We start from the raw sequence: 20,004 nt of genomic DNA on the forward strand, positions 1-20,004 counted from the left end.
GCCAATATATTGATAAACATTAAAAAAAAAGAATGGGATTTTTAGTGTTTTTACAGCAGTATAGTTTGAGCAGTTTGAGAGCAATACAGTCTGAGGTTCTTTGAGCCGACTTATTAAATTAGATGCCTGCAAAATGCCACAATGTAGCATACTATTACAATTCTCAACTAGGAATGTGTTTTATGCAGTTCACCGTATCACTGGGCAGAAACAAAATAGAAAATACTTGAGCAGGCAAGGTAGCATCCATTGGAAAAACATGAAATAAATATTAAGTTACTTGTTTTTTCAACTGATGCTGACTGATCAAGTATTGTCTATTTTTTGTACAATTTCCAACAGCGTGGTAATTTGATTATTTTTACTTTTGCTGCTGGCTTACTTGTTGAATTTTGGTGGCCATGTCTTTGTATGTGATTTCCATATTGGAATTCATGATTCTCAGCAGTGTAGCTACCACAGCCTCCGATTGCTTAGAGCTGAAACCTGAAAGAAAAACAATAGCAAGAGACTAAGAGGGGAGTTGGCTCGACAAATATACTAGAATAAAATTCATGGGAACTGTAGAATGAACACCTAAAGTGTATAGTACCACAGTACTGATTTTGTTAAGTGGTATTCAAAATTACTGGCGAATATTATGAATGAGTACTGTGGTTTGCTTCTCATTTTTAACTTGCACTTTAATGAACCTTTGGAAACATTAATAGACTAGAACCAGAATTATGTAAATGAAGTTGGTCTTACACCCATCTATCCCTGCAGGTATTCATTGTTAAACCAAAGTTATCCAGCATAATACAAATTCACTTTTCTGCTTATATTTTCTTTAATACTTAAAGCACATTTTAAAAAAATGATACTGTTTCTTCATCAGGAAGCACTGGTAAAATATTTTACGTTCTATGAAAAATATTACCTTAAATTTCCTCGATGATATCACTTATATGATATAGGTACCAGTTTTCCAAAAATGAAATGCTCTTCATCATTTAAAATTTCCATATGTAAAGTATCCCAAATCAGAATCCGTAAAAGAAAAATGACTTTAATTTATGTAACACCTTTCATGAACTCAATATTCTAAAGCAGTCTAAAAGCTAACCATTGTAATGTAGCAACCAGCAATGTGCACACAGCAAGCTCCCACAAACAGCAAGGTGATAATAACAATAATCAGCCCTTAAATCAATGTTGATTGAATAATAAATTTTGTACAGGAAATGGTACTAACTGCCCTCCGTTCTTTTAGGCCCAGCTTAGGGAGCAGACGAAACCTCATTTTAACAGCTAATCTAAATGTTTAATTTCCAGTGTCAGCCTAGGTTAACCCCAAATCCTCACACAAGACAAGGGCCAATATTCCTACATTTCTATCCAAAATTGTCACCTCAACTAATATCCACAACTGTATTTTCCTTCCTTTCTATTGGGAGGTTCTATCTGCCAGTGTGGATGAGAGGAAAAAAAACTGCAGAATTGATGGTACACATGGTCATTTGGGTGGGTGAGATAAAAGAAATGAAGCTGTGGTAGGGGACTGTATGGTTACGGGGACATGAACCTGAAAAGGTGTGTTGCATGCCTGGCACCACAGTTAAACATGTTTCTTATAGTTTGGAGAAAAACTTTAAGTGGGAAAAGAGAATCCAGTTGTTGTGGTCCTTGTAGAAATCAGCGATAAAAGTCAAATAAAGAATGAGGTTCTGCTGAGAGAGTTGAAGAGAAGGTTAGGAGTGAAAATAAGAAAGAGCCTCAAAAGATGATCTCTGGATTGTTACACAAGCCACACAGTAATTGCCACAGGCAGGGTCTTGACCAGAAACATCAACTATCACATTGCCTCACAGATGCTGCCTGACCTGCTGAGTTCCTCCAGTAGTTTGTTTTTGCCCCAGATTACTGCATCTGCAGTCTGTCTCGTCTCCCTGCAATGGAAGAGATTGGGTAAAAATAAGTAGAGCCAGTAAAGATGGGACAAAATATTGCAAAGGTAAGAGGGTATCAGTAACTAAGTAGCATCAGGGAAAAGAGATGTTAAACTTAAAGGCACACTATCTGAACACATAAACCATTTAGCACAAAAGAGAGAAATTAATAGCTTAATCTGATAGTCACTGCTGCAATGACCAGGGGTGGGAGTTAAGTATTCCAGAATTCTTATCTGTTATAAGAAACAGGCAAAATGGAAAGATTGGCCTTGTTAATGAAAAGTAATAAAAAGCAGTAACAAGACTCCTCAGAAAAATCAAAAAAAAAATCTGCTGTGGAGCTAAGAAATAACAAGGGACAAAACACATTGGTGGGATAAATCACAAAAAATAACAGTAATGTAGGGCACAATATAAATTGGTTATTAGAGATTATCATATAGCCCTGTTACATGCATAAGGGGAGAGCAGAGGGTGGGAGACACTAATCCGCATCTGACAGGGCAAACCAAATTAGCAGCAATTGAGTGGATGACAAACTAATGGTGTACATTCAATATAGTTTTCTAGGCCACTATGTTGAAGAATCAACTAGGGAACAGGCTATTTTTGATCTAGTATAGTCCACTGTAAAAGGGTTAATTAATAACCTTAAGAGGCCTTCAGGGAAGAATGATCGTATGATTGGATTTATACTGAGACTGAAAGTATTTTAGTTGGCTATAGTCGATTGATAAATTTCATTAAGGGGTATGACAATATATAACAATGACTAATGTTTAAAGGATTAATGCACACTTTACAACATACATGCCCTTTAAAGCCACAGAAACAGGAAGCAGAAAAACTGGCCCAACAACAGCTAACAGGTTAAGCATAGTAGATCAAAAGATACCACTAAAAAAAATGCAGGGATTTGGGGAAAAAAGAAATCAGAATTTAGCAAGTGGACAAAAAAATGAACAAAATATGACGAAGTTGAATAGGAGAACAGGTCTACCCCTAGCTGAAAGAAATTAACTTGACTGAAAGCTGATAAAATCCCCAAGATGGGATGCTCCACACCAAGGATTTGAAAGAGGTGGTGGTGGATAGTACACTGTCATCCATTAACTCCTAAGATTCCAGAATAGTTCCTACAGATTGGAAGTTAGATAGTGTAACCCAACTATTAAAGAAAGGAAGCAGAGAGAAAACTGGGAACTATTGACATCACTAGCAGAGATATTATTAGAATATAATCAAGGCAGTGGTAGTAGGACACTTAAGAAGATAGGATTGGATAGAGACAACAAGGATTTGAGGGGGAAATCAAGCTTGAAAAATCTTTTTCAGTATTCTTAAGGTGCAACCAGCAGAACAGAGGAGAAGAACTAGTGAATATAATCCATTTGGGATTTTCAGGCAGCTTCTGATTCAGTGCACACAACAAGGTTATTAAACGAAATACAGCTACATGGGACTGTGATAATAAAAGCCAGGGATTGCGGTAATAAAATGCCAGGAATTGAGGATTGTTTAACTGCCAGAAAACATTAATGGGTCATTGTTGGGTTGGAAGGCTGTAACTAGTGGGGTACAACAGATGTTGGTGCTTGGACTCCAGCCATTTATGATATATCAATGATTCAGACGAGGGGAGGAAGTGCAATATGTTTTAAGTTTACTAATGATGTGATGTTCAGTGGAAGTTGTGGGGAGGATGCAGAAATACTTCAGAGATATAGACAAGCTGGGTGAATGGCTGAGGACATGACAGATGGGATGTAATGTGAAAAACAATTTCACTGTTATCCACATTAGGTGAATAAATTTTTAAAAAAGCAGGGATCGAAAAGTGTTGATAATTAGAGGGATCTGGGTGACTCAGTATGCAAATTACTGAAAGTTAATATGCAAGTGCAGCAAGCAATTGGGAAGGCAAATTGTATGTTGCCTTTACTGCAAGGGGATTTCAGTAAAGATATCTTACTGTAATTATACAGACCTTGGTGAGACCACACCTTGAATACTGTGTACATGTTTTGCCTCCCACCCCAAGAAAGAATACTCTTAAGAAAAAGAGAATGCACTGAAGGTCCATAAGACTGATTCCTGGGATTGGGTAAGAGAGAGTGTGAGGGTTGGGATTATCAGGATACAGGAGCTCCTCCAATCAGAATTATAAAGTATAGGTCCAGACTGAGAATGAGAGTTGATCTCAGTGAAACAAACAAAATGGGAATTGCAGGGATAAGGCTGCCCCCTGGCTGAGATGTCTAAAACCAGGGGTCACAGAATCAAAACAAGGGATCAGCCTTTTTTGGGTGGCGAAAATGAGACATTTCTTCATCTTTATAAGTCTTTACTCAAGAAAACTGTAAAGATTCTGTCATCAAATGTATTCAAAATGGAGACTGATAGCCTACGGATACAGAGAATCGAGGTATACAGGTTCGGTTCTGAGGTTAAAGATGAGCAATGATCTTATTAAATGAAGAGCAGGCATGAGATACCGAAAAACCTATGTCTGCTTATATTTTATTATGTTCTATGTTATTCTGTTTGCTGACTGTAAGGAGAGAATTAAATTTTCCAGAAGTCATATTTGATTCCTCCTTAGTGTTACATATACCACTTTGTTACACTGACACAACATCTTTTGCCATAAGTCGCTCTCTCCACCTTCGTCATACAATTAATTTTAATTATATCCATCTGTCCACAGTTTTAAAACCAGATGCAGGAATTGCATGTCCCAAAGGTACAAGCTACTGTCAATGTTCAATCTACGTATTTGGAGGCACCACCCTTGGCTCACATTTTAGTCACACTGCTCCCCGAATACCACCACTCCCCTTCAGAGATTTCAATCTACTGTCAAACCACACAGGAAATATCAGAGAAGTACTATTCCACTAATCATGATACTTATTCAGTCAGAATCTTTTTTAAATCTTTGAAACACTTAAAAGATAATAAAATTCTTGCAACAAAAGTTTCACTGGGTTTTCCCAGAACTGTTGGCATTGCAGAGTGCAAAAATCAACATGTTAAAAAAACACCTACATGAATCTGTAAGTCATAAACTTACTGACCAAATTCCACACACCATTTCCCGGCCACAACCCAGAACTAAGCTCCATGTGGAGTCCAACTGCAAACCAGAAGCTTGCAGAGATTCCTCTGTACTAATATTTGGGAATCTGCTCCTGTACCAGGGTGGACCTGGCACAGAGCATGTGAGCCCACAGATTGTACAGCTGTGGAGAAGAGAGGCAACAGTATCTTCCTTATTTAGAAATTATTTGTTTGTTTAATATTGTTAATGATGTAAGCTGTTGTAGTCGATTTCCTTTTTAATTTAAATTGTAATTGCTGGAGACATTCTAAAGCATTGCAAAACCTTGATGGCTTTATCAGACAGCAAAGACCAAGGTCAGCTTTGCTGTCTTTCAAAGGTTCTTAAAGGAGTTTCATGGGCGTGGCTTATTCTGGCACAAACATTAATCAGTTTCATCACTGGAGGCCTTGCAACTAAAACAAACTTCATTTCTAACTCAGTCTACTTAGTCACAGAGAGACAACATAGAAACATGTCCATCAAGTCTATACTATCAACCACCCATTTACACTAACCTTACACTAATCCCTTTTTTTAATAATTCCCCCCACGTTCTCATCAACTCCCCTCAGATTTACCACTCATCTACACACTAGTGGCAATTTACAGTGGCTAATTAAACTACCATCCAGCGTATCTTTGGGATGTGGAAGGAAACTAGAGCACCCAGAGGAAATCCAGGAAAAAGGTGCAAACTCCACACAGACAGCACGCAAGGTCAGGAGTGAACCCAGATCTTGTGCTGTGAAGCAGCAGTTCTAGTAACTGTGCCGCCGTGCAACCCAACTCTACATAGACAACCATATATGTACCTCCGAGAGACCATTGACAAAAAAAAACATGTGGGAGACTGGTCCAAAAGGTTAAAGCCCATGAGATCCTGATAAGTTAGCAAATTGGATCCAAAACTGGGTTGTTAATAGGAGGCAGAGTGTGATGGTTGAAGGTTGTTTCTGTGATTGGAAGTCTGTGATCAATGGTGTCTCACAGGGATCAGTGTTGGGACCCATGCTATTTGTTATATACATTGATGATTTGATGTGAATGTTTACAGGTGGCACAAAAATTCGACACTGAGGAGAGTAGTCTTAGGCTAGAGGACAAGATAAATCAGTTGGCAAGCTGAGCAGATAGAATTTAATCATAAGTGTGAGGTGATACACTTTGGGAGGACTAATAAGAGTAAGACCTACACAATAAGTGGTAAGGCTCTAGGGACTGTTGAGGAACAGAGGGACATTGGTGTACAAGTTTAAGGATCCCTGAGGACAGCAGCACAGGTAGATAAGGTGGAGATGAGACATACAGGCTACTTACCCACAGGATGGATGTGTTTGCAATGGAGAGGGTGCAAAGGAGAGAAACCAGGATGTTTCCTGGGGTGATTTGCTTGTCTTGAGGAGAGGATCAATAAGCTGTTTTTTTTCCTTAGAGCAAAAGGAGGACTCAATAGAGGTAAATAAAATTGAGGGGCATAGTTGGGGTAGATAGTAAAAAAAAAGTTACCCCATAACAGCAGTACCTACAACTAGAGGGCATAGGTTTAGAGGGGATGAAAAACAAAAACTGCAGATGCTGGAAATCTGACATACAAACAGAAAATGCTGGAAATAATCAGAACAAGCTGCACCTGGGGAAGAGAAACAGTTAACGTTTTAGGTTGAAGCAGCAGCTAGTTTTCATACACATGCCAGCTCACTGCTTCCATGCCATAGTGCACAGACACAGAAACCTGGGACATGCCAGAGATCAGGTGTGGGTGCATCTGTCTCTCACCACATACTGTATCTGGACTCTAAGTCCAGGGTAGCACTACAAGGTACTTAAGAGGCTGGATACAACGCCTCAACTTCATGGCAGCAAGAGCTGGCAGATCGGTTTCTTTTCCCACAGATACAGCCTGACCTGCTGAACATTTCCAGCATTATGATTTTTACTTGCGGTTCAGAGGAAGATTTTTTTTTCATCTAGAGGGTGGTTGGAATCTTGAACACATTGTCTGAGGTGGTGGTGGAAGCAGAAAACATTTAAGAATCCAAATCAAGCACTTGCATCACCAAAGCATTAAAGGCAGCAGACCAAGAGGTGGTAGATACAATGATTAGATAGGTCTTGGGCAGCATGGACATAGCAGCACAAGAGACTACCAATGTTGGAATCTGGAGTAAAAAAAAATAAGCTGCTGGAGGAACTCAGAAGGCCCAGTCCAGATGAAGGGTCTCAACCCAAAACATTGACTGTCCATTTCCCTCTACAGATGCTGCCTGACCCACTGAGTTCCTCCAGCAGCTCATGGACATGGCAGGCCTAAGCACCTGTTTCAGTGTTTTATAATGCTATGACTCCATTACCTGGATTGAATCGAATGTAATGAGATTAACTAAATTAACATGACCAGGCATTAGGTATATATAAAAAAATAAGACTCAAAGTACAAGGCAAGGGCAACAGTCTGATCATGCCGATGGCCAGCCAATCATTCCATACAGAAGCAGCAGCTAGCTTCCATGCACGTGCCTGGCACTGTAAAGTACTTAAAAAGCTGGACATACTTTGCCTCTGACACCTCAACTTCATGGCCCAATTCATTTGAATAAGTCACCAACCTGCATGAAAATGGCAAGTGAAAGTTTTAATTTTTATATTTTAATGAATTGACACAAGTTGACTTTTAAATGAATTTAAGTAATAAATACATTTTAATGTACTTCAACTGACTCCAAATGCCTCTGATCACCAGACACATTCAGAAACAGGAAAAAAGGGCCTTTAAGAGCTTCATATGTCTGGAGGGCCTCAGCTTGCATTGCCCGAAACCCAACCGCAACTCGCAGGCTGTGGTAGGGAAATCTCAAGGAGCCTCAGCAAAGGCGCTAAAGGCAAGTGCAACTGCAGGGATTGCACTGGAAGCAAACGAGAGGCATAGGACAGGTTGAGGACAGTACAGCCCAATAATTCCTGGTTATTCCTCCTCGAACATAAACAGGTCTGTCTGAAATATTAATTTAGAGATCAACAAGGTGAGCAGTAGTCAGACCAAGTACATATGGCTGCTACTCTTTGCAAATGTCATAAAACACTGAAAAGAAAAAAAGTCTATTCACAATGCAAACTGATGATCGCAAATACTGTTGAAAAATAATCCATGCAGCCTTCAAAAGCTCTGAATATCTATTTTGACTGATATTGCAAAACTAGGCCCAGTTATCAAATTATGAATAGTTACAAGTTAAATAAAATAATAGAAATGAGCATCAAGAGTTCTTTAGCTGGAAGGGACAACACCTTGTATTTACAGTAGTATCTCATTTCTTCCATCACTGAATAACATGCAACTCTCCTCCACCCTTGAGGCACTGGCTGGTTGTGATAAGAATCCCAGGCTGTGATAGGAGGCATGGGAGGAGATTGCTGGGACCCTGACAAGAGATATTTAAATTGTTGCTGACCGCAGGCAAAGCTCAAGGTTATTGCAGGATAGTGTACTTGGTACCTTTATTCAAGAAAGGCAGCAGGAATAAGGCAGATAATTACAGGCTGATGAGTCTAACATCAGTGGTAGGGAAGTTGTTTGAAAAAATTTCTGAGGGACAAGATTAATCTGCACTTGGAGAGCCAGGGCTTAAACAAAGATACTTAGCATGGTTTTGTTAAGGGGAGGATCCTGTCTGAACAATTTGATTTAATTTTTCGAAAAGCTAACAAAATTTATTGACGAGGGCCATACAGTTGATGCAGTCTTCATGGACTTCAGTAACGCCATTGACAAGATACAACATGGGAGACCGATCGATAAGATTAGAGCATATAGGATCCACAGCAAATTGGACTGGTAATGGAAAGTAGAGAGTGATGGTGGAGGGCTGTTTCTTGTGAATGGAAGGCAGTGACCAGTGATGTACCACAGGATCAGGACTAGGACCCTTAATGCTCGCTATATACATTTTAAGTACAGTCATAGACTACAGGACAATACTGATCCATTGGTAAGAAGGGAAGAGCAATGGCAGATGGAATTTAATCCTGGTAAGTACAATGTAATGCACTTTGGAAGGACCAATAAGGTTAGGACTTGCACAAGGAATGCTAGGGTTCTAGGGAGTATTGAGGAACAAAAAGTACTTAGAATACAAGTCCAAGGATCCCTGAAGGCGGCAGCATAGGTTCATCAGATGGTGAAGGTAGAAAATGGGATACTACAAGAGTAGGGAGGTTTTCCTCCATCTTCCAACAACACCATTTTTGTTTGAGAGTGACACAAGAACAAAGTCCAATCACTATTAGCAAACAAAATACCAGCGTTCTGGCAATAATTAGTTTGCTCTTAAAGACAAACACTGATATACAATTAATCCCCTGCATTTAACTTTGTCAAGAGCACCAGTGTGGCAGTTTTTAATCTCACCAGATGCCACTGCTGCACAAAAATACAACAGGGTGCAAAATGTACTACTCAATAGTTAGTGTTTTTAAATATCTATTAAGAAATAACATAAGGGTCTAATTTCTAGACAAACTCACAACTCTTAAATTGTTACACTTTAAGCCTTTGATAAGTGATAGGAGTCTTGCCTCAGAGTTAGAAGGATTTGGGTTAAAGCCCCAATCCACTGACTTAAGCACTGAACCCCATGCAACCTTGAGGGAATATTGCGGGTGCCTTGTTTTGGATACGTCAAATTGAACTTCCAATTGCTATCTCAGGTACAATAAATAATCCCATTATAGTTTGAGGTGCTGGGGGGTCCTCCTACTGCTATAGAACATACCTACACTTCAACTCACCTCACTAAAACAGCTCATTTGGTGATGTGCACAAAACTGGCCACCACAGTTCCCCACAATATAATAATCATCACAATTCAAAATGCATTTAATTGTAAAACACAAAGAGGTGAGGCAAGGTCATGAAAGATGCTATACAAATTCAAGTCCCTTCCTTTCAAGACTTCAACAATACTCAACAGCTTAATTATTTGAGGTAGAGATTAGGAACTGAAAATAGCTTGCTATTGCACATGATTTGATTCCAAATCATAAAAACATACAATTGTGATGCCACAGAAGGAAGTCATTCAGTCCTTTGAGTCTATGGCAGATTATGTTCAGCCTACTCCTGAATGCCTTTTACAAATGAAGGGACATTTTGTTTTAAGTGTAAATTAATTGAATTATTGCAAGTGGACTGTTAGAGAGTGAAAATGTACACTGTAAAGGAAATAATTCTCCAAAACTAATGAATATATTGTTTAAATCATGGCTGGAATTCACAAATATATACAACCTGTCTAGTTTCAGAAATAGAAACTGCAGTCTGAATTAATTCCAACATGTGGTCGAATGCTTTTAAATATAAGTTTCTGTATAGTATTCACAACCATGAATACCAGCTGAAGCAGTATTTAGAATAGCTTGGATTTTATTCCCTCAAATGGAAATGACTATGGATTCAACATCAAAGATCATTTTTCACTAATGTGTGCAGATCTTAGTTTAAGAATTCACTTGCTTTCAATCTTAGCTGTGAATCTATATCACTCTGATGACAATTGTTTTTTTTTGGAAAAACGGTTTCAAATATGGTGGTAAAATGAAAAAAAGTTAGCAGAAAACATGTAGCAAAATTATATTTACCACATTCTTCCAAATGTCGCACAACTGCATGAGTATCAAAATAGAATTTTTGACCTTCCAACGAAGACACTTTTCTTGAATTATATTGCAAAGATGCCACTGACATGCTTATGCCTAAAATAAAAATGAAACAAGTTTTAGATAGAGAAAAAAGAATGCATTTATATAGTGTGTTTCAGGTGCATTCCAGAATAATTAAAAATGGTTTACAACCAAAGATGTCCTTTGGGGAGAAAACAAGGCCGCAATTTATGCGCAGCAAGCTTCCACAAGCAGCAGTGTGATAATGACCAGCTCCTTTATTTCAAAGGCATCACAAATTCATAGTTGTACAGAATGGAAGCAGGCCCTTCGGCCCAAACATTCCATGCTGACAGAAATGCCTATCTATGCAAATGCCATTTGCCTGCATTTGGCCCATATCCCTCTAAACCTGTCCAAATGTCTTTTAAATGTTGTAATTGTACCTGCCTCGATCACCTTGCTCCAACTATATGGAACGAGCTACCAGAGGTGGTGGTATAGGCAGGTTGAGGGATAAATAGTGCCCAAAGATAACTTCCCTGCTCTTAAAAATAATGCTGAGTTCTTTTACATTCACCCGAAGGTAACAAATTGGGTATTGATTTAACATCTCATGGATGATTGCATGTTTTTCAGCACAGAATTCTTTCAGCACCATACAACCACAGGAAAATGATGCTTGATTACTGAGTATGGGGTAAAGGGCAGGAATGGCAGGGTTATGGAAGGGGCCTACCAGCAGATACACAAAAAATAAAAATTGCATACTTGGTGAAAATAACCATTTCAAAAGAGCAGGATCCTCTAATTTGTTATTCAATTTGTTTCCTTACCATAGGATCAAATAGTGAAACCTAGCAGCAGATAAATATACCAACAGGAAGAAATTATAGTAATTCTATATAATGGCATGAATCTTCTGAGGAACTATCCATGCAGAAATGTCAGCACCAACCTCCAGAACTGCACAAGGTTTGGGACTCCAATACAAAAGAATAAATGAAATAGTGGGAGAGTGAACCAGCTACGCCATTCAGTGAGACCATGACTGATCTTTCACTTTCTTGCACTGACCCTATCTCTCTCGATTCCCTTAATAATATCCAAAAATAAGCCAGTCTTGGAAATGCTTATGATTAAGCCTCCTTTGCCCTCTTCGATAGAGAATCCTGAAGATTTACCACTGTTTGCATAAAGAAATTTCTCCTCATCTGCCCTGAGCAGTCAACCCCCTCTTTTGTTTTTAAGGCGCATCCCTGGTTCAAGATATTCCAGGCAGAGTAAACATCACCTCCACATCTACCCTGTCAAGCTCCATAAGAATTCTGTGCATTCCAATGCAATCACCTCTCATTCTTCCAAACTCAAGTACAGGCCCAGTCTACTTAATCTCTCCTCATAGGACGGACTGCCACTCCAAGGATCAATCTGGTGAACTTCTGCCCCATTCCTTATAGCACATGTATCCTTCCTTAGGTAGCAAAGCCAAACTTGTACACAAAATTCTACATTGCCATTTAACCAGGGAATTAAACAACTGGAGCTAGGTGGCAGACCCCAACTTACGTGAGGCAGGTCAAAGGTGGTATGCTGTTTATGCTCTGCCACCGAATCTCGCAAGTCCATTCATTTTAATTAAGAATAGCTGCAAGAGGTAGGGAAACAAAGTATATTTAATTTAATTGAATTAAAATAAGATTACCAAATTAATTCTGTATTCTAGCTCAATTTTTAGTAGAAGTTCTTTTTTAAACATTAAGTTGCTTGGACAGGTTTGACCGCAAGCCTAGGGGTGTGACTTAACCAGCAACCTTGTTATTCTGTAGGTAGGGTTTGCCAATTAATCACAAAAACATGTCAGAATTATGCAAGTTTAACTTTAAATCAATGAAAATACTCATTTCAAATTTTGTCAATGTCTCAACTAATGTGCATTATAACTGACAATGTGGAACATGAGGCACCATTTGATACCCCTCAGCCTTTCTACTTTCTACAAGGCACAAGTTAGGACTGCAGGGAAATACTCCCACTTGCCCAGATAAATGTAGATCAAACAACATTCAAGATGGTTCACCAATAATCCATCCACGACAATAAATATACCCTCTCTCCACCACCAGTACATCATAGTTGTAGTGTGCACCATCTACAAATTGCACTGCATTTATTTGTCAAGGCTACTTTGACTTCACCTCTCCAATGCAGCAAGGTACCCAGAAAAGTATTTGCAAGTAGTGATACTCCCAAGTGACATCAACCAAATGTGAAAATATATCACTGTTCCTTCATTGTGACTGGGTCAAAATCCTAGAATTACCTACCAAAATAGCACCATGGGAGAACATTGATTAGGTCACCTGCAGAAGTTAATGACTATCTCAGAAAGGATAGACTGATATTTTCAGCCATGCTCATGTCCCTTAAATGAATTTATAAAATGATTAAAGATCATGACTCAATGCCTTAACTTGATTGGGAGAATGCTACATTATTAGTGTTTGGACTTTAATATCACCATATTTCCAGAAATGACAGATCTACTCCAGACTTTGTAAAAATGGTTGCATAATCCAATTATTCACTGAACATTTAAACTCTTCTTCCAGTTCTGAAAGTTTTTTTTTAAATGCACCCCTACTGCACGTCCAGATTAAAGAAACTGTGCCACATGCTAACTCATGTCTTGTATCAAAATGAATATTCCTTTGTTGCTGGTCAATATACTGGAGAACTAAAATGAATGAGCCTATGAGCATTTAGCCTTCCAACCTAATTTGCAAACCTCAATTACTCTATCCTATCTACAATATTCACAGATTATGTGTTAATTTACTGTGCCTGGTCAGAGAGTGTTAGCTCATGTAAATTGCAGTATATAAAAACAAATGGAAACATACTTCTTTCTGTGCCCAGTGACCTTGGTATACAACTTGGTCGCCCAGAAAGCCAAAATAAAAGTCTTCACTTTCTGAGTAAATTAACAAACTGAATAATACACTATGCTAGGGAAAACAGAACACTCCCTTTTTCTACATATCTGAACGCTTCATGGAACAAAATGACAACATACAAAGAACGAGTCTCAGATCATCAGCACGGAACAACTTCTACACATTCACTCATCTTACCCTGAATTTCATTCATCTTACCCTGGGGGGAGGGTGCGGGAAGGCTGCAGCTTGGGGCCGGGGGGGGGGGGGGGAAGCGGCGGGCTCGGGGCCGGGGGGGGCGGAGGGGGAAGCGGCGGGGGTGGGGAAGAGCGGCGGGGGGGGGGGGAAGAGCGGCGGGGGGGGGGGAGAGCGGCGGGGGGGGGGAGTGTCTCCCCTTCCTCCCCCTCCCCTGAAGCGGGCCGGGAACCCACTCACCTCTCTGCATCAGCCTGGGGCCCACCGCAGGTTCCACCCCGGCCTTCCCACCCAACATCTGCACGCAGCCCGGCTGCCGCTCTCCCCCAGAGCGCACGACATCACCTCCTCCCCGAGCCGCCGCGACCCGGAGCCCGGCCGCTGCAAGCTGCAGACAGGACACCGCCCAAGGTCCAGCGACCGAGGCAGGCAGCAGCCGCCATCTCCTGGTGCACGCCACCGTCATCACTGCCCAAGCCCGCCCCCCGCCTCTGACGTTACGCCAGGCGACGCACAGCCGCGCCAGCCCGTCACCTGCTGCACGTCGCAAAGATGCGCACAAACGCTCAGCAGGTCGGGCAGCGTCTGTAGAGGGAGGAACGGTTAACCCTTGAGGCCCAGAACCCGTCGTCGGAACTGGAGTTTGCTGAAACTCCCCGACGCTCACACAAACCCTATCAGCATCCACGAATCGATTCCCTCCACCTGTTTATGTGAGCTCTCTCCTCTCTTTCCAGTCCGGATACAGGGACTCGAACCAAAACGTCGGCTGTCCATTTCCCTCCATAGATGCTGCCCGACCCGGGCAACAAACAATCTGCTGGAAGATGGAGACACAAGAGGCTGCAGAGGCTGGAACCTGGCACTCAGCAGGTCAGAAACGTCGGCTGTCCATTCCCCTCCATTAGATGACCCGGTGAGTTTCTCCAGCTTTTTGTGTGTTGCTCCAATCTGCTGGAGGAACTCAGCAGGTTGAGCAGCATCTGTGGGATGAAAGGACTTGTTGACGATTCGGGTCGAAACGTCGACAACTCCTTTCCCCCCACAGATGCTACTCGACCCATTGAGTTATTCCAGCAGATTGTTGCTCCAGATTCCAGCATCTGCAGCCTCTTGTAGCCATAGCAATAGCGTTTCTATTGATTTCAGTGGAGCAGAATGACTGGGAGGGAGTAAGAGAAGTGCTTATACTTTCAGATTTCTTTTAACTGTTCATTTAAATGCTCTGTTGGTTTCTGCCATTTATATTTAAGTTTTTTAAGTTTTTTTATTTTAACTGCTCTGCAATGTCAGAAACATTCAAGTTTTCAACAGCTTTGACAGTCAGCCAAGTCAGGTGGTGTGGGTTAATCACGTATCAATGCATTTTTCAGTTGCCTTGTGCGTAGTGCTTTTTTCTTCCATCCTCTTATTCCACTTATTGCTATCATGTAACGGAAGGTTCTGAAGCTGCACAAGGCCTTGCATTTGTCTATCAGGTTGGCTTTATTCAAGCAGAACCATAAGTTGCAACTTTTTTCATTGGCCAATGGTTTGATGAATGATTCACTGCTGGCCACAAATTCAGGGCCATTTTGTATTATTTATTCTTAAGGGACTTTCAAATGTGAGCGAGTAGGTATCTAGATAATTCTTATTGGGTTTGGTCACCTTGGGCTAGAAATTGCTGGTAAAACATTGGCATGTTTATGGAACTCACTGTTCTTGGTGTGTAAAAAATGCTAACAAATTATGTCAAGAGATTGATATGACATGGGTTGCAAATCAACACACACAAATGAATTATTTGTTTCACTTTGCTATTATCCTTACAAAAGAACATAATAAACAGAAGCAGGAATTGGCCATTTTGCCTCTTATGCCTGCTCTGCCACATGATTAGACAATGGCTGATCTTTTACTTCAGTACAGATTTCCTGCACTAAACCTATATTTCTTGATTCCATTATTATATAAAATTATTAACAATCTTTATCTTGAATATATTCAGCAATTGAGCCTTCACAGCCCTCTTGGGTAGAGAACAGTTAAAGAAATTTCTTCTTATCTCAGTCCTGAATAGGCCACCCCTTATTCTGAGACAGTGGTCCCTCATTCTGAACACTGTAGGCAGGGGAAACATAAACTCCACATCTACCCTTCAAGCCCTGTAAGAATTTTATACGCTGCAATGAGATCACCTTTAATTTTACTAAACTCATGTGTATAGAGGCCCACATTCTGCTTAATCTCTCTTCAGATAACTAACCCTTCACCCCAGGAATTAATCTGGTGCATCTTCCCTGCACTCTTTTTATCACGAAAATATTACCATGAAATAACTTTAAGAATGTTTTCCCTTATCTCTCTTGCTCTTATGATAGTAGAATTTTAAATATTCTCAAGTAAATTTAGCTCTTCTTCATTTGTCATGTTTGAGGCATGCAACATTCTAGGTATAATTTTCCCATCACACATCCTTTGTCATTAGCTGAACAAGAGACATCTGAATTTCTCATCTTTGCATACTTTGAAAAAGGATTTATTGATAACTATAGGGTGTGTGCCTTTGCATTGATTGTTTTTCTCACCTCTGAGTTAGAGGATCATTGATCCAACCCGGTTTCACATACTACTCACATAATATTCACAGAATTCCAGCTAGCAGCTCTCCAGAGGGAGTACTGCATTGCTAGATGTGATGTTTTTCAGATGAAAATTAAATTGCACAGGAGTTCTCTTGGAGGTCTAATTTAAAGTCATCATGAAACAAATATCATAATAAATAACCCAATTCATTAATCACTTTGTTCTGAATAAATTGGCTCCTGCATTTCTCCATATTTCATCAGTGATCATACTTCAAAAGTACTTTATTCCCTCTAAGATGTCAGGTCATTATGTCTGTCTTTCTTTCCATATTTTTATTTTTATTTTCAACAATACAAAGGCTATGTCTTTTCAATAAACTGCCCTTGCAGAGTTCCTTGATGCACATATGCTTTTACCTCTCAAGTTGCCAATGTTCTAGAGTTATCAAGTCTGTCCTCATAGAGTCATAGAAACGTACAGCACAGAAGCAGTCCTCTCGGCCCACCTTGTCCGTGTCCACCATGATGCCTATCCATGCTAATCCTCTGCCTCAATAGCCCACAGATATCACATTCCATGGGGTATCTGGTTGTCCTATCCGTACTTATTGCTATTGTGCTCTTACACTGCTTTGAACCAGCTTTAGATCCATTTTCAGCTTGCTCCTGCCCTAGCTAACAAATCTCTGTTATCTAAGATCTATCTGCATACCTCTTTGCCCAGGGGCTATCCACAATCCATGGCATCTTTGATGCTTTCACCATTGAATTATTTCACATTTTCCAGTCCATATCATAATTTATTTCTTTACATCTCTCATCAGGATGTTCTCCAGCTCGAGTGTTCCTACCTTGTAATATGGCCCAACCTGACCTTGTTCACTACCATCGTCCTGTTCCATTTGAATGAACACTTTTAAAGAAGTTTACCCTAATTGTATTAAGATAAAATATTAAGATATAAGATATTTATTTGTCACATGTACGTCGAAAGACACAGTGAAATGCGTCTTTTTGTGTTACTGAGAATGTGCTGGGGGCAACCTGCAAGTGTCGCCAGTCTTCTGGCGCCAACATAGCATGCCCACAACTCATAACCTGTACGTCTTTTGGAATGTAGGAGGAAACCGGAGCACCCGGAGGAAACCCAAGCAGTCACAAGGAGAATGTACAAACTCCTTACCAACAGTGGCCGGAAATGAACCCGGGTCGCTGGCACTGTAGTAGCATTACACTAACCTCTACACTACTGTGCTCCAGGGAACAGGTGTCTCTTCTGAAACCTGCATAGGTTTCAATTTTTCCTACAGGCTCTCCCGGGGTTACCAGTGCCTGACTTATGGACACCCCATATATATGAACAAGCTCCCATAAATATTATTGAATCAAATGAGAACCAGTGTTGAAAAAACCTATTTACATATAACCTCCCCACAGTAATCAGACACCATTGTCTCCTGAGATCACAGGCTGCCAGTTTCACCTCGGGAGGCCACTTAAGAGAGTTACTTTGGAAATTGACAAGCAATCGCTTTTATTGATACTAGTGCAATGATACTTTCTTAAACAATGTAGCATCCTCTGACACTTCAAGCCCATTGAAACCAGCCGTAGAGTGTGGGACATCCTGATTCTCTGCCATTGTAACTAGGCAAGGAAAGAAAATAAATAATTGTTCATATTAATTGGTGCCCCTACTCCTTTCCACTTCCGCACCCTCTCTTTCCCCCACCCCCTCCATTCTCCATCAAAACCATTCATTACAATACTGTGGAGGTTTGGTTATGGTATCAAGTGATTTTGTGTATTTTCCAACTAATGGACAAAATTAACTTAAAGACATCTGTAAAAACAGAACCTGTTCATTACCCAGGGATGGCCTGTATCTTTGTGTCAGTTCTACTCTATCTTCAGATAATTTCATTTGTGCTTCATATATCCTTGAATTTACTTGCCACATGGTTCATCTCTGACTCTTCCATTGCCTTTCTGGGATTTACAGTTAACTGTGGCAATAGGCTTCCTGTTATGTTTTCCCCACAATTACTTCAGGTTTCACATCTATCCATCTGGCTTTCTGTTACAATGTTTTGATCACTCCTTTATGCCAATGTTTAAATTGCTTTCAACAATTCACATTTAATTTCCCAACTGTCTGGCCACTTGATGGCTCTGTAGAGTTAGTTTTTGAAATCTATCGGCAACCACATTGTCACCTTATTATTTTATTACATGAAACATTTTGAGTAATTTACTGGAACTAAGTGCAATGAGTGGGGTAATTTTAACAATTGTTACAAAAAACATTTTCTCAGTGACCACCGTCTGATCTTCCCTTTAAATTTCTATGAACAAAGTTTACCTATGCACGGCACAAAATTCAGCTCCTATGGTAGCTTTATGGAGGATGTGACAAGTACAACATCTTCCTGGTGGCACAGCATGGATGAAGTCTGTCCTTGTTGGCTGTCAGTTTCCTATGTTTTTTATGGCTTAAGAATAGATTAGTTGGAGCAAGATAATAGAAATAAAATGAAGGAGAATGACAGAGTGAGAATAATTTACGGAGTTTGAAAACATATGAGGAATGTGGAATTATGCCTTTTTTCACATAAAGCAACTGTTGAGGCGTTAAGAGTATATTGTTAAGTGTCTTTTCAAGCTCCTTTTACTATAGCTGGTACTGTTTCAAAAACATTCAGACTGCATTGACCAAGCTGTGAAGTTTTTCCTGCATCAGACATTTTGTTAGTTTCTCTTTTTTGTAACACTGCCAATTTGAAGACATTGAACCATTTCTTATCATCCTGTATTCATATTTGAGTTATCAAATGAGTGGATCCCAAAAACGTCACTAGCTTTATTTTAGAACAAAAGCAGTTACTTACTACCACAACTTAAGCCCTCAAAGAGCATCTTTGTCTATCGTGAATTGTTTAACTGAACACTCCGATAATTTTTAACTTATTTTTATATTATGTGATTTTGATTCCATTTGCATAAAGTATCATATTTATTAGCATTCTCTACCATACATTATGTGTCTCATTCTTACACAAAGAAATGAGGACTTGAATGATATGACTCACCAGCTGAGTGGGCTGTTATTGGCTACTGATGATATACTGATGATAGGTTACATATGGGTTAATGGCATTCTTTTTCAGGATCGAGGATGACCTGTTTCCACTCTAGTTCTGTGTGTCTGACCTAGCTGATGAGGCGTATGCGATACTCTCACAGATGAGGCAGGAGATGGTCGATGGCAGATGAGTGGGAAGGTTGGAAGGTGGTTCCCCCCTTCCACCATTATTGGTAGGCTTCAAATGAAGTGACTGAAAGTTCTCTGTGCTTTCCCGAATGCTCTTTCTCCACTCTCCATGGGCTAGGGATTCCCACAAGTTGCTAAGGTAGTAGCACTTACCTTAGATAGTTCCTACACCTGTACAGAGACCTGCTCCCCTCATTATGATCTTGCACCTTATTATCTACCTGCACTGCACGTTCTCTGTAGCTGTTATGCTTTATTCTGCGTTCTTTTATTGTTTTACCCTGTACTACCTCAATGCACTGTGTAATGAATTGATCTGTATGAACGATATGCAAGACAAATT

General features: G+C 40.0%; 1 protein-coding gene across 2 annotated transcripts in view; it reads right to left on the bottom strand.

Moving 5' to 3' along the window:
• mcur1 (mitochondrial calcium uniporter regulator 1) overlaps positions 1–14,295 on the bottom strand; it is a 28,273-nt gene extending 13,978 nt beyond the window's left edge. The window contains exons 1-3 of one of the 2 annotated variants that reach the window (XM_052016781.1): positions 14,061–14,295; positions 10,669–10,782; positions 383–486 (exon numbers count right to left, since the gene is read on the bottom strand). In XM_052016781.1, coding sequence (XP_051872741.1) covers positions 383–486; positions 10,669–10,782; positions 14,061–14,286 — 444 coding nt within the window. In that variant the 5' untranslated portion in view covers positions 14,287–14,295. The remainder of the gene's footprint in view (positions 1–382; positions 487–10,668; positions 10,783–14,060) is intronic. The other variant, XM_052016782.1, reaches the window with a different exon arrangement.
• Between the last annotated feature and the right edge of the window lie 5,709 nt (positions 14,296–20,004).

Source organism: Pristis pectinata, chromosome 5 (genome assembly GCF_009764475.1).
Source record: "Pristis pectinata isolate sPriPec2 chromosome 5, sPriPec2.1.pri, whole genome shotgun sequence".
NCBI classification, from domain to species: domain Eukaryota; kingdom Metazoa; phylum Chordata; class Chondrichthyes; order Rhinopristiformes; family Pristidae; genus Pristis; species Pristis pectinata.